The 16,246-nt window shown below is 33.8% G+C and overlaps 1 protein-coding gene across 1 annotated transcript in view; it reads right to left on the bottom strand.

Annotated features, from left to right (window-relative positions):
• LOC129514645 (low-density lipoprotein receptor-related protein 1B) overlaps window positions 1-16,246 on the bottom strand; it is a 1,831,349-nt gene that overhangs the window by 762,580 nt on the left and 1,052,523 nt on the right. The window contains exons 8-10 of the mRNA XM_055333402.1: window positions 9,024-9,246; window positions 5,534-5,705; window positions 2,931-3,074 (exon numbers count right to left, since the gene is read on the bottom strand). Of these exons, the coding sequence (XP_055189377.1) occupies window positions 2,931-3,074; window positions 5,534-5,705; window positions 9,024-9,246 (539 nt within the window). The remainder of the gene's footprint in view (window positions 1-2,930; window positions 3,075-5,533; window positions 5,706-9,023; window positions 9,247-16,246) is intronic.

The following is a 16,246-nucleotide window of genomic DNA, read 5'->3' as shown; positions in this document are numbered from 1 at the left end:
TTTTTAAAAAATAGGAATCTTAAAAAATTTAAAAATTAAAAATAAGGATCTTGTGTAAGCACTTTAGTACCTCATTTTAAAGAAATGATATTTTTTAAAGTCTTCAAAACATTATTTTCAATGACAGCATCATATTCCCTGCTAGAGAGGTAATACAATGTAGTCAGCTGTTTACCTATTGCTGGATATTTATTTATTTTTATTTTTTTAAATTTTTATTTATTTATGATAGTCTCACACACACACACACACACACACACACAGAGAGAGAAAGAGAGAGAGACATAGGCAGAGGGAGAAGCAGGCTCCATGCACCGGGAGCCCGACATGGGATTCGATCCCGGGTCTCCAGGATCACGCCCTGGGTCAAAGGCAGGCGCTAAACCGCTGCGCCACCCAGGGATCCCTATTGCTGGATATTTAGATTGTATCTGGGTTTTTGTTATTATAAGTACATTTACAATGACTTTCTTCAGTCAAAAGAGGAATCACTTCTTAAAGAATACTGTTAATTTTATGGTTTTTTTTAAATATTTATCTAATGTCTTCCCAATAGTGACATCAATTTCCAATTCTATTAGAAATGGATAAGAACACTAGTTTCACCATACCCAGTTATGCTAATGTTTATTTTTAATTGATGTTTTCAGTGGTAACTGGTAAATCTGGTACTTCAGATACTTGGTTTAAGGTATGTGTGTATGCGTGTGCTTCATGTTTTCTTTTTTAAATATTTTATTTATTCATTTATTTATTTAGTATGAGGGGGAGAGGCAGAGGGAGAGAACTTCAAGCAGACTCCCCACTGAGCACAAAGCCCCAAGCAGGGCTCAATCTCAAACTCCTGAGATCTCAACCTGAGTCAAAATCAAGAGTCTGATGCTTAACCAACTGAAGTATGTATATGCTTTAAATAAGAATCACCATTTTTCCCATTGTTTACTTAAGTCACTTACTTTAGTCATTCAATACCTACTTTGAAATTTCTTCTGGTGTGTTTTCTTATACGATAGACAACTGAAACTAAAAGTCATAATTTCAGAGACTCTCATAGAGCAATAGACCTGGTTTTAAGTACCTATAATAAGATGTACTGACTCAAGTTTGGAATATGGAAATAAGAACGCCTTTTGCTACTTCTGTTGGTATTCATCCAAAGGAGAAATTGAATTTTTCCACAATAGTGTTCTTCCTTTGTTTATATCAAGTGGCAAGCAAGAGGGTGTTGTTTTGTTTTGTTTGCCAATAGGAAACGATCAGTTGTGACATATTTCTGGAACTAATAGTTTAAATGCAAGTTGAGGAGATCCCTGGATATCAGTTAAAATGGTGTATCTTTGAAGTTATCATTACCATTTTATGACTTCCTGATGCCCTGCCTTCCTATTGTGGCAGGTTTCCAGTTTTAAGCCAGGGTAGTTCAATGGTGGTTTTGAGGGATGTTCTTAGGACTGAATCTAGAAGCTATTGCTGATTTTCACTGGCTATGTGAGCACCTATCTATTTGGATTTAATCTTTCAACTTAAAGTGACTGGAATTGTCTCTCAATGTAAATATACCTCGATTGATAGACTACATTAAGGGTGATTGAAGTTTATGCAACTGTGATCCTGTTTTTCCCCCCAAACTTATATACGTAGGTATGCATGCATGCAAATATGTATGTATAAATGTGTATGATTCTATTTTTAATGATGTGCCACTACTTTTCAAGTGTTAAGCACACCAGTTGAAAGGCTGGTTACACACACACACACACACACACACATGCATGCACACATACAACTTCGCTCACCTTGAGGCTTCTAATTCTCAGTTATCCAGAGGATCTCTTAAACATGAGACTCAGCATTTCATACAAAGTTAGAAATGAAAACAAAATACCAATACATATATTTATCATTGAGTCTTTTGGGTTGATTGATTTAAAAATGTTTGTACTACCATTTAGACTTAAATTTTAACAAATTTAATAATCTAAATCTCATAGTCCTCAGGAAGCACATGACAAGAAATTCATGTCTCATTAAGAAATGGTAAGAGAGTGACTAGAGAGAGGATACTGACAGAAATAAAAAGACATTGCTATAACAAAATGGAGACATAATAGGCACTGTAAAAAGCAGTCATCATAATTTTAAAAATTATGGTATTGGGGGATATTCAAAGAACAACAGTCTAACACATGGACATAATTTCTTTAAGGACCAATCTACTATACTTGATTATGAAGACCCCAAGCAAAGACTTTAATTTAACTATTTTGGGGGCAAAAATCTAAGTTTACAAAAGTCAGGTATAAAATTATTTATTGACTTATTTAAATAAGGAACAACTAAATTATTCAGCATATTTCAAAAACAAAACAAAGATATGTCTAAGTGTTAGAAAGCTTTTCAATAAAATTGTTACACAGATTGATATTTCATTAGTATAGCTCCAGTTACCTGGAAAATTAAATAATGAAATGAATTTCACTCCCCAGTGATGCTGGATAAAGTGAAACATTACTTTATGTGGATTTCTGTTGGACTAAACAACACACCTATTACTAGGAGCAGCTTCTTAGTTTAGATAAGAGAAAGTATGGTCAACCAATGATTCAGGCTCATTAGACCAAAAACCTTCTTTAGGGAATTAAGGAAAGGATCTTCTGAGAAATATTCCCTTCTGAAAAATTTCCTAGTGGTCCATAAATTTAATGACTCTATAGCCTGATTCAATTTCTCATTCACATCATCACAAAACAAAACAAACAAAAAGCCCTAAATACTGATAAAAATGGCTGGTACGTTTTGCAGGCAAATGTCACCTGTTGAAAACTTATTGCTGATGTTGATGTTGCTAATTAATACGAAAACAAACAAACAAACAAAATACTATTCTGAAGCAGTAGCTGCTGGCAGAATGTTTGATTTTAACAACATACTTTTGCACGACCTGCCATCACTTCCCAAGTTGAAGCCCGTCCTGCAGCGACAGGTCCGTGTTTTGTAACTGCTGCTGAGCAGACAGATGTGTGAACATCCCCCTGGCATTCCATATGGATCCACTTCACATGCATGGCCTCTGACTACAACAAATAAAAAACAGCACACTTAGAAATTATCCAAAGATAAGATAATTATGTGCATTGGTATGTTGAAACTTTTGCAGCGCAAGAGGGAATCTTATCAAAAACCTTTATACTCAGCTATTTATTACCATAATCAATTGGAAAAAAAGAGCTTACACCTCATATAAGAAGTAGGAATTTGCCAAATTCCTCCTCAGGCTATGTTTAAAAACACAATTCTGCTTTTATACTAATTTAAACTGTTAACACGTAGGCAAAATAAGAAACGTGACTTTTTTAATGCATGGTTGGTGTTCTTTTTGAAAATATGTATTTCTTATAAGTGTAAAAGATGCTGTAACGATACCCCCAGGTTAGGTAATTAAGCAGAGAAAAGATTTCTTTGGAAGAAACCCATTATATGGACACTTAACCTAGAAGAGATATAATTCAGTAACTGTCTTTATTGAGAAGTGCTAAAACAGTTTTTTTCCCATCAGTTTTGAGTTCATTGCCATTTTGAGAAGTGTACCACAAATTGAATCTATGTGTGAGTGTGTGTGTGTGTGTGTGACTGTAATTTTTTAAAAGGAGGAGGCTAGTTAATATGTGGACATTGAGAAAAAGAAGGAAATTTCATGAGTGTAGAAGTTAGAAAGGGAAAAAAAGGGAAAGTACCATATGAAGAGAATGAGAAAAAGATGAGTTAAAGAAAAAAAGGCTGTGGTAGGAATGTAAGATTTTATATACTATTGTAATTATACTTCCTTTTGATCACCACTTACCTGAAATTGTGACAAATAACATAACAATAATTTTCTTTTAATAATAAAATGATTATGCTTTTAAAAATTGTGCCATGTTTGTTTTGTATTCTTGATCTTTCTAAATGAAAAGATCTCTGATCCCCTATCCTTGTCCCCCAAAGTGTATTGTGAACACAGTAGCCATAGTGATTCCCTTAAAAAGCCAGTCATATCATGAGACTCCTCTGCTTAATGCTTCCTAAATATGCTTCATCTCAATAAAAGTATAAGAAAAAAGGTTTACAATAGTTTATAGGGCCTTATCCATTATGATCCTCCTTCATTTCTCCAATCTCATCTTCTACTTCATTTTCTTTTTCACTCTGTTGAGTGAAAGACACACATGTGTCCTTGCTGTTCCTTGAAAAATTTAAGCATTCTCTTCCTCATGGTCTTTGTGCTTGCTCTTCTCTCTACCTGTATGTCTGTGCCTCACTTTTTCAATTATTTCAAGCCTTCATTTATTTCATTATTTCAGTGGGACTTCCTCTGACCACTCAATATAAAATTGCAAATCATCCCCATCCCTGAGACTCTGTTTTATTTTTCTCTAGGGCACTCAACATCTTCTAAAATAATAATAACTTACCTGGTCATTGTAAAATTATGTTTTTTCTACTAGGATACAAGTCTCATACTGGCAAGAATTTTTTTTTTCACTGCTGTAATGCCGGTGTTTATACAATAGTTCCTGGCACATAGTAAATGGTCAAGAATAATTGGCAAATAAATAAATCCTAACACCAAACTCTAATAAGGTTATTTATAGAATTCCAAGTTTAAATTTACAGTGAATGGATTTGTGACAATACATTGCCTCAACAAAATCTATGTTAATGTTTAAGTAATTCTAAATCAGTTTCAATTTGAAGAAAAGAAAGATGATGAAAATTTGGGGTTGGTCATTCTCATATATTACATTATTCTTTTTCTGTTTTTTTAAAAATATTTTATTTATTTATTCATGAGACACACAGAGAGAAAGGAAGAAAGATAGGCAGAGGGAGAAGCAGGCTCCCTTGCAGGGAGCCCCATTGAGGGACTCCATCCCAGGATCCCAGGATCACGCCCTAAGAAGAAGGCAGAGGCTCAACCTCTGAGCCACCTAGGCATCCCATTTCACTAATCCATAAATAATTGAGTGTATATTGCATTGATGAATAATCATCACTAATCTACTATGCAAAAATAGCTAGTTTGTGTTTTTAAGAAATACTTAGAAAAATTATAGACTTCTCATTAAAAGTTACTTTTTAAGTAACTAATATTAAAGAATAATTATGATAGGTTAAGAGACAGGAAAGACTACTATAAAAACTGGATACTGTATGAGAGTCATCTGATTTGAAATGTCTCCCAAAATGGTACAAAAAAAAAAAAAAACCTTAACATCTAAGCATCTGGGCTTCTTGTCTACACACACTGTGATTGAAAGCTCTTTCCTGAATCTAAATTTAGCCATCATTTCAATTCTATGGTTGTAGAAACAATTCACTAGGAACTGAACAATTTGTCACTTAGACTTGTGCAGGGAGAGCTATTCCATTTTATCAAGCAGACATGTACACTTTTGCTATCAAGCAGAGAATTTATGACCACTCATTTTAACTCCATACAAAGCACAAAGACCATATTCCCATTCAAGCCCCATTAAGAGGTCTTGTGTCTTACCTGTTGGTTGAGTTCTTTTTTGATAAATTCTGATTCCTCGAGCATTTTCCATTTTAATTAATGAATGAATATCAGTGCCATTAAATCGATTTATCCTTATGATATCGAAGTTATCAGAATTGGTTGCATACAAATAGTCTTCAAACACAGTTATACCATAAAGATGTCTGACCTATATGGAGGGGCAAAAATAACTATGATTTTTAATTATGCTGCTTTCAACTTGAAAGAAAAACTTATTGCTATTTACTACTGTGGAAAATTCCCACAGTAGGAAAGTCACACACATATTATCATTTATTTTTTCTCAAAGAATGAAATATTTCACCAATTTAATTTTTTTCCCTCTGAGAAGAAAATATTATGCAGTAGTAGATAAAGCAGTTCCAAATGTATGGAGAATTTTATTCATGATTTATTAAGAATACATGTATACTAGCTACTTTTCAAAGGCAAGTGAGAACTAAACTTCCAAGTATATTTATTTAATAAGATGTTTATGGCACTGTTATATAAACTTTAAGATGTTTTTATGAGCTGCTTGTTCATATATTCAGGAGATACAGAATCTAAAATTCTGGTTGTGTAAGGACTCATGAGAAAATATCTTTGATAATTTATTTTATAAGTTCAATATTCTCTATATATATACATATATATATATATATTATTTTTATACATATATATTTTAAACACAAGTTACATTTAGACAAATACTTGTCCTATCATGGAAAATAATAAATAATGAAACCTCATGTTTGGCATAATTGTAAAAAAAAAAAAGCACTTTACTCAGAAATCACATATGTTTCTAAAGCCTATTCATAACAGAAATGGAACTAATTGCTTTGCTATCCCTGACACTTTAACAACATAATTCTCTTTAGCAGAGGTCCTGGGGATTGAATGGAAGAATGGACTTCTTGAAGTCATGGCAAGCTTCTAGTAAAGCAGAGGAAGAATGAGTTTATTGATTTTCTCATACAAATGGCTGCATGCTAAGCACAATGCTTTTGGGTATTCCTCGTATTACATTTACTTTAAAATGGTTCTGTGTCAGGGTAGGGTGAGACTATTATTTGATTTGATATAGAGATTCTGTTGAAAAAAAACTGTCACAATTCTTTGGCCTTATATTGCACTTTTCATATAGGTTTGTAGTTAAGAGAATTTGAAAAGGTATGTGTGGATTGACTCTAAGTATTTATTATTTATTTTTGTTTGTTTATTATTTATTTATTTAAAGATTTTATTTATTCATTTCAGAGAGAGAGAGGAGAACATGAGTGGGGGAGGGGTGAAGGGAGAAGTAGACTCCCCACTAAGCAGGGAGCTTGACTGGGGCTTATCCCAGGACCCTGATCATGACTCGAGACCAAAACCAGACACTTCACTGACTGAGCAACCTTGGTGCCCCTCACTGTAAAATTTTTTTATGGAACAGAATTATAAAATTTTCTATTTTAATCAGGAAATTTTATCAATATTGTACCTTAAGCAAAAGCCTTAGATTTATTATCTCTATTACCCTACCTGACTCGTAATTACTATCTCTTGGCCTCGTGTGAATTGTAATTAAAAGAAGCCTGGCTCCTGCATGTTTTGTTTTGGGTAGGGGCGCATGAGGGTTGGTGATCATATCTCATTTCTTCACATCTAGGTTAGAGATGAAAGATAGGAATTTATGAGAAGAATCATTCCATGTTAAAGCCCAAATAATGTTTTCCTATGGAAGGGTCATTCCCCTGTGTACCTATGGCTTGTGCACAGATGATCTGCCAGAGAGGAGGAGTAGGGGTGTCATGTGTTTATTTACTAATATCATTTCCATATAAGCTGACATCATAGTCACTAGGTATATCTAAGCCCAAATTTGACTTGAACAATACTGTTTCTTATAAAAATTGCAAATAAACTGAATTCTTCCATTGCAATTAATCTCATGCATGTATTGACCAAAGTTTGGAGCCATTCATCTGGGAGCATGTGGTTGTGGCATACTTATATTGCTATTTACATAACTGCCGACCCACATGCAAGAAAGAAAGCATAGCCACAGAGGGGACAACTGGGCAGGGTAGAAAATACAATCACATGGTAAAGATGAAATTGTACTCACTGTCCCTGTTCCTTCCTTCAGAAGAACTTGTTCCCTATAAAGTAAGTGCACTGTTGCCTGCTACACTACTGCCCACACAGATGGGAGGAGCATAGAGTGGTAGAGAGATCATTCTGCTTATAGCCCAAATATTTAGAAAAATTTATCTATGTTGGGCTACTTAGTGGCAGAGCAAGCATATGTCTAGGGAATCAGAAAAAAATATATATATAGGCAATAGAAATGAAAAAAAATAATAATTAAAAAAACATATATTAGAAAACTTTTAAAAAGGAGTCATAAGGAAAATAATTTGAATTTCTTATCTTTATTTCAGAGTTTAAAATTGTAATTATATAGGTAAAAAGAAGACCCACCACAATTATTTTATAGATTAGATCCTCTAAAAGTCATAACTAAGTCTTTCCAAAGAAATCAAATTTTTCAGGACAAAGCTAAGAAAGAAATAACTGGCCTCATATCTAAGATCAGACACTTAAAAAATTTTGTTTTACTCCCAGATTAGTGCATTTGTTGTCTGCAAAGGAAGGAAAAAATAATTTCATTGTTAAAAACTGATTAGAAAAGAAAGATAACTTTAAGGGATCATTAAATAATATTTTTGTCTTCGATTGAAAAAGAAAGAAAAGGGAATCATGTATTTAGGCTCCATAGAATTAGAATCTCACAAGAAATTAATGTAATCATGGAAGCAAACTTGAATTTCAGAAAGTACACTACTCAATAAGCTTATTTCTACTTAGAGATCTCCTTTGAGTGTCTACTGTTATCTGCAAAATCATGTAATTCAGCAAGAGAAAACTATACAGATGGGAAAGATCTTGACCTCAGTGACTTTCACAGAGTTCTCATTCTAGGAAGTACTTGAATATATCAGAAGGCAAAACTTAGTCCAATCTATGAAAATAATAAAAAATATTTTTGTAAGCAGGCATTCGCTCTTCTTAGCAAAATATCTCCAAGGCCACATGAGAGATATGATAGTCTATCTCCTTATAAATAAGCTATTTAGATTAGTTTTTAGTTAAGTTTTACTTTTAATAGGTTAAAACATCTGTCCAATGCTAATTTCTTTCTTACTAGTATGGCACTTTTGTCTTTGTTTATGGTTTTATTTTTGTTGGTTTTTGTTTTATGTGCTTTGCTTTTAATAGAGCAAAGGAGGAAGTAAGCAGCATCTCTGATATTATGGAATGCACTGTGAAAAGAACATTCTCCCATATAGGAAACTCATCACAATTTTTATGACACTTTGCAGCTTGACTTCATCAGAAATTTTCAACATTGCAATTCAAATTTTGGGTCTTCTTCCTAGTAGGATACCATTCATTTTATTACCTTAGCTGCATTTTCCAACCAAATTGTACTTACTTGTCTGCCTTGAATGATAGTATGTCTGTTTTTTCCTTGATAGTCCACTACTTCCACATAGTCCAAGTAAAGATCTACCCAGTAAACCAATTTGTTGACTAGGTCTAGTGCCAGTGCAGCTGGCTGCTCTGTCTTTGAATCAATTATCCTTGTTCTGTTCAGCCCATCCATGTCACATCGCTCCACTTTGGCCACATTCCCGTAGTCAGTAAAGAAAAGTTTTCTGTTGAAAGAAAACTAAATGTTAAAGTGGAGGGGGTGGGGGAGCATATTCAATAGAACCATCTGTAAAAAACAGAACTTTTCCTTCTAATTTATTTCAGTGGTTACATCTGTTAGCTTCCCATAACCATTTCCATATAATATCACTCATAAACAGAGAAATCTGCTAATGAATATTGCAGGGCATAAGGGAGCAGGTTAACCAACAACTGTAAAATTTCCCCAAAATGAATGATTATGGTGGGTTTATTATTGTATTAGGGGAAATGTTTCTTTAAGCCTCATAGAGCCAATACACATACACTACAGGAATGCAGGCAGCCCATTTGGTATAAGCTTCAGAAGTGAGCCAAGTCACCAGGCCAGGGCACGTGAGCTCTCAGGCTTTATCTTCAACCTGCTTTTCAAATTGCCTAGTAATGCCTGTCTCCTATAAAAGCTATTATGTGAAGCTCAATGATGCTATGAGTGGTAGAGAATAGCAAACCTAGAATGGAATTAAGCAGATGGAAAAGCAAATGCGGTGTTTGTAGCAGTGGAAATAAAATATAAATAACCACCCATCCCCCCCCAAAAAAAAACTAATCCCAAATTCTCCCAAATATTCCCAAATCACAAAGTTTCATAAAGCAAATGCAGGCATGTCTCCCCATTTTCTCTTTATTTTAAATAACAGTCTAAAAAGGAATGTTGACCTCTGAGACCAAATAAAATAATTCTTCCGTGAAGCACTAACAGTGTCTATCAAAGTTTTAAATACCTCCAACACCTCAGCGTCTAATATTTGATTAGTATTCACTATGTTTAGTAAACACAAATCAATTTCAGTTAACCTGACAATATTTTAACAAGATTACCTACTCAGGAGACTAAATTACATTTGTAAATAGAAGACTGTCTTGCCTTGACTTAAATACAATCTCAAGAATAATCTGATTTACAGTGACTGAGCAATATTAAGATTATCTAGAGTATAGAATATTTGATTTTACAAACTTGGTGAATTAGTTTTTAGTTACTTTTCTCAACATCCTTGCATTATCTAACAGTATGGGGTATATTTCAAGCTAAAAAGTATTATTTAAACTTCAATTTAACTCTTTCTCCTGTGGGAGATTTTGACTAATTTTTAAACATTAATGCATATTGTTCTGTAACAGTATAAGCCAGATTTTATTCTGAGAATATATTTCCCTAAATGTTCTTGAAGGACTTATTTATCACAATAGGTTAAAAATCATTTTTCAAGGAACATTCTACTCAGGGCAAGAGCCTTTCTATTCTAGCAAAGAATAAATAAAAGGACTTACATTGTTTTATTGTCATGCTTAACGTTCAAACTTCTTCCCCTATGCTCTCACCCGTTCTCTCTTTTCCTGCTTCCATCTTGTATCTTCTCTTTCTTCACTTTAAATCAATTTGTTCATAGCTATTCCAAGTTAAATTACTATAAGGTGTACCTAGTTTTCCTAATTCTTACTGCAGAACACAGCCCACTCTTTCTTCCTGTGATTTGAAGCACTCATTTTCATGCCTTACAAAAATGTCTCTCCTTTTCTAGTTTCCTTTTCTGATTGGTCCATTTCACAGAGCTGAAGAGATGCTGGTGCATGGGTAGGTTTGGGTATAGAGAGTTGGAGGCTCTGGCACACTATGGATAATGTGATATGTATAGACAATGCATAGTGATATAAAGCAGGCGATTGTACCCAGCTGCATGGTGTTGAAGAGGAAAGATGAGTCTGGAGTCAGAGACTTCTAGATGACTCATCTCAAGATGACTTAATTACTTAATGTGATCCCAAAGGGGGAAAAAAAGAGAGAGAGAAGTGTGCCAAGACCAGAATCATGGAGGTGTACCGTTGGAGAAAGAAAACCAAATAAAGATCCAAGGCCATGTTCAAAGAGATCACACAGACTCTCATAGAAATCTAAGGGAAAAAAAGGTCCAGAATAAAGGACAGCAGTGGCTGGCTGTGTCAATCACTTTACTTCACAAAACAAAACAAAAAATAATACAGATTAAGAAAATGCTGTTGAATTTGGTATTTGTTAAAATACCAGTAATCTTTTGGTATTTGCTTGAGAAGGTTAGTTATGGGGGGAAGAGTGAACCAGCTGATGACGAAAGGGATGAGGAAAATGTGATTTATTTTTCCAATATTTTTTGTGACATTGACCTGCTATTGCAGAAATGATGCAAGTGATTCTCATATTTACTCTAGCTCATAATAAAACTGGTTGAGGCAACTCTCTGAGTAAGTTTCAGCCAAAATATGAGAGGCAAAGTGTAAATATATGATTCATCAAAATTTCCTTATTTTAATGAAGAGTTAACATCAAAAGAACATGGGTAGATGAAGAAGAAATAGTAAAGAAGAGCTAGAAGAAACAGTAAAGAATTTATTTTTATATCCCCAACATAGTAAAAAAAAAAAAAACTAGTGCTCAGTGGAGACATAAAAGATGTTCCTTACACCAAATTGACCCTTCCCAAACTTCAGAACACTGACTATGATGAGTTCTGTTCACTTATAATTGATGTGCAAGAAAGGATAATAGTACAAATTCCCCAGGATAATAGTACAAATACCGTAAAACTGCAAGGAGCAAGCACCCATAGTCACATGATTACATACATGCTTTGTTTGGTTTACTTGTTTTAGTATGTTTAAGCTTGGTTTAAAATCTCTTACTATTGTTACAGAAAAAATCTTCATTCTCAGGGCATTCTTTGGTTGAGGAATAGTCGTAGTATAATTGGAAACAAAGCTAAAATTCATATCTAAAATCTAAATTTCATTTGCGATATAAGTGTGGCTGGGTTGAAAAATCACTCTTTTCTTTCCTATAAAATATCTTTCCAAATCTTAGAAATGTAAATAGTACTTTGTGATCCCATTATCTCACTGATCCTCAAATGCGATGTAGAAGGGGCAGGTTATTTTTATTTTACAGAGGAAATAGGCTCAAAGTCCACATGATTAGCCACTACCAGAGCCATAACATGAATGCTTGTCATGCTTTTAGTTTTTAACTCATTATTCTGAAGTGATTTCATACTCAGAGAAAAGTTATAAGAGTAGTAGAGTGAACACTTATGCCCTTCACTTGGATTCCTCCATTGTTCACCTTTTGTCCCTTGGCTATTCCTGGTACTGCCTAACACTGTGACAGCAAATTGCTAACATTGTGACCTGTTATATCTAAAAACTCCAGCCTGCATCTCCTAAGTGCAAAGAGATTCTCTTGCACAACTACAATACACCTACCAATCAATAATGTTAACACTGATACAATATACAGTTTTTATTCAAATTATGCCCCTTGACCAATAATGTTCTATATGGTCAAATTTCCCTTTTTATCTGATTTAGAGTCTAATCCAGCATCATATGTTGCATGTAATCTTTTTTTTTTCTCTAGGCTTTTCAAATTCTGAACAGTTTTTCAGCTTTACTTTGGTTGTTCATGATGTTACCATTTCCAAAGAGTAAACAAGTTGTTTTAAAGAATACCTTTATGTTGAATTTGCTTGATTTTTCTTATAATTATATTATGTTTTGCCTTTTGTAGTGAAATGCAATAGTTTTATACTTTCTAGTTACTCCCTCTGGGCTTGGAGACTATGGGGGAATCTATGCTCTACCCCAGAAACTCCATAAAAAGGAACACAGACGGTAGTCTGTAATCTCACTTACTCCACCTTGTTCAGTATTTTCTGAACACTTAACACTCTTAACTTCCAGGTTCTCAGATACCCTTTTAGCATCCTCTTCTACCAGGAACCAGTTATCTTACACAGCTTCAAATACAGAGCCCCCAGTATAGTGCTATGTTTAACTCATGGTGGATAGTGGAGACCATTCCAAAATCTGTCCTATGTCCCATTCCCTTGCAATTACAATATTATCATTTCTTCTCTCCGTGTTCCTTCCTGCGATGTCAATTATTCTTTTATTCTCTAGCATGCAAAAGAGATTAAATCGAGATTGCTATTCTCATGTCCTTCACTTATTTTTTGAATGGCATTCTATTTGATTCCTACTAAGACAAAAATTTAAATTAAAATAAAACAATATTCCAACTACTGTCTGTATTTCTATGACATGTTTAACTATTAGTACATAAAGGACAGCAACATTTCTTTCAAATTTTCCATTATTCATCCAGTTCATTGTTCAGATTCAGCATCTATAGTAAATATGAGTTTATTGTTTTGATTTCCCTGTCTCATCATATATGGGAAACTGATTTTACCTAACATCTTTGTTGATTATATGAGTAGCCCTGTTTTAATATATACATATATATATATATATATATATATATATATATATATATATATGTTTTATACAGTTGGAGATAGTAAGAAACTTTGAGTGCTGTTGGTAAACTTTGCTGACATAAATCAAAAGTCACAAAGGGAGCCTTCACAGACAGTGATAGAGTACTGTGCTTACAGAGTTATGGCTCCAATCATCCCTACACTTTAAAGCAAAGCAATTGTTACAGGTACTGACATTTTAAAACATGTATTTTATTTTCTTTAGCTGATAAAATAAGACTTACTTTTGCCAGTGATATACATTTTAAATGATGCTTCTATAGTTTACACTTTGTCCAAACAGACAAAGGGGAATTTAAACACATTAGAGTCCTGTCCATATCTTTTAACTGCATAGTCAACCTTGGTTTTGATTCACACTCTTACCCCCAACATTTTGGTTATAGTTTCGTGATGGAATTTAGAAATTTTCAGAGTTCTCACAATGAAATTACCTACTGTTCATTTTAACAGCTTAAAAGTGAGGTTACATAGCAAGATTTGAGTTAGGGAATAGATGAGAGGGGAGCAAGACATAAAACCAGTAGGCCATATATTCCCAGATTAAAAAAAAAAAAAAAACAACAACAAAACAACATTGTTCTGATTAGGGCCTAGGAAACCATCCATGTTTATTAATCATGTGTTAAAGTAGGTAACTACATTTCTTTACATTTTAGAAAAATGATATGTATTTTCCTTGATAAGGATTGAATTAGGAATTTCATTTTTCTGTATTATTTTTAAAATAATTGTATTATTCAAGTAGCATTAATAGTAACACAGCTTTTTTCTTCCACTGTTGTATACAAAAATTGAACAAGAAAGCAATTTTCCACATTATATAGAGTAATTAAAGTACATCAGAACTAAAGTAGGAATATTAAATATTTAGCATTGCAATTCTAAAACGCAATCGTAAATCTGAAAGAGTAATGAGTCTTTGGAGTAAGAGGTTTAAATTCAAATTCTATTAGGTCCTGTTACTTATGGGATGTGGATGATAAACAAACTATTTTCTCTGCCTAGCCAAGGCTGTTCAAGACAGTTATTTATTGATTTTTACTTGTTGAGGTTTTTGCTTTCATTGTTTGAAAAATCTCTCTCAAACTTGGTTTTCAGTTCATACATAAACACACTGAAATTAAACTTGACATACAGACTCCAGCTCTCAGCTGGCTACTCTATATTCTGGAAATATTCCCACTAATGATTCCCTCAGAAGTATACATATATTAGATATGTCAGTCAATGTGGCCGATCCATTCAAAATCCTTATTTACCTAAACCTGCTCCACCTAGACAGTGTTCCTGAGAGGGGCAGACTTATGTACCAATAGCATCCCTCTCCTTCCTGTTTACAGATAATTAGACGAATAAAGAATATGCAGTAGAAATGAAAACAAATTGTAGGCTCAACTGAATCACCAAGATCCCTTCTCTCAATATTCTAAACCCAAAGGTGTGAAGGTACCTAGTGGGCAGCTGTGCTAAAATGGGTAAGAGGAGGAGGTGGGGATGGGGTCAATGAGAAAGGAATACTGGAGATTGTACAGAAAAATGGGATGAAAAGAACCATGTAATCCTTGAGTGAGGAATTTGTTAGGACCCACAGAGTCCATCTTGACTTCTCATCCTTATTTGCATGAATGTGTTAGATTTTACATATCCTCTCAGGAAACCTCTATCCATTGTAGCTAGCTTCAGTGGGTTTCTATACTTAGAAGCTAAAGTACCATGAGAAAGCACTACATTGTCTAATGTTCTATTTTAAGATTTAGATAATTCTTGTTCTGAAGATATTGGACAATCAAAAATAATACCACTTTAGAAAATATTTCATATTGAAATATTAACTATAAATGAAACAACCAGTGGGAGAAAATATTTGCAAATGATATACCTAGGGATTAATATCCAAAATATATAAAGAACTTATACACTTTTAACACCAAAAAAACACAATCTGATCAAGAAATGGACAGAGGATCTGAATAGACATTTTTCCCAAGAAGACATATAGATGACCAGCAGACATGAAAAGATGCTCAAAATCACAAATCATCAGGGAAATCAAATCAAAACCACAATGAAATATCACTTCACACCAATTAGAATGGTTAAAGCCAAAATGACAGAAAAAAATAACAAATGTTGGAGAGACTGCAGAGAAAAGGGAACTCTTTTTGGTCGGAATGTAAATTGATACACACACTGTGGAAACCAGTATGGAATTTCCTCAAAAAATTAAAAATAAAAATGCCATATGATCCAATAATTCCACTGTTGAGTACTTATCCAAAAAAAAAGAAAACATTAATTTATGAAGGTATACATACCCTTATGTTTTTTGTAGAATTATTTACAATATTAAAGATATGAAAGCAACACAAGTGTCCATCAATATATGAATGCATAAAGATGTGATATATATATATATGTGTGTGTGTGTATATAATGGGAATGTATATACATACATTTTAAATATTTTATTTATTTATTCGTGAGAGACGCAGAAAGAGAGGCAGAGACAAAGGCAGAGGGAGAAGCAGGCTCCCTGCAGGGAGGCCAATGTGGGACTCGATCCCAGGACTCCAGGATCACGTTCTGGGACCAAGGCAGACGCTCAACTACTGAGCCACCCAGACATCCCTGTTTATATAATATATAATGG

This window comes from Nyctereutes procyonoides, unplaced genomic scaffold (assembly GCF_905146905.1).
Source record: "Nyctereutes procyonoides isolate TBG_1078 unplaced genomic scaffold, NYPRO_anot_genome, whole genome shotgun sequence".
Classification (NCBI taxonomy): domain Eukaryota; kingdom Metazoa; phylum Chordata; class Mammalia; order Carnivora; family Canidae; genus Nyctereutes; species Nyctereutes procyonoides.
The sequence above is the reverse complement of the archived record's forward strand: the minus strand, read 5'-3'. Positions and strand labels throughout refer to the sequence as shown.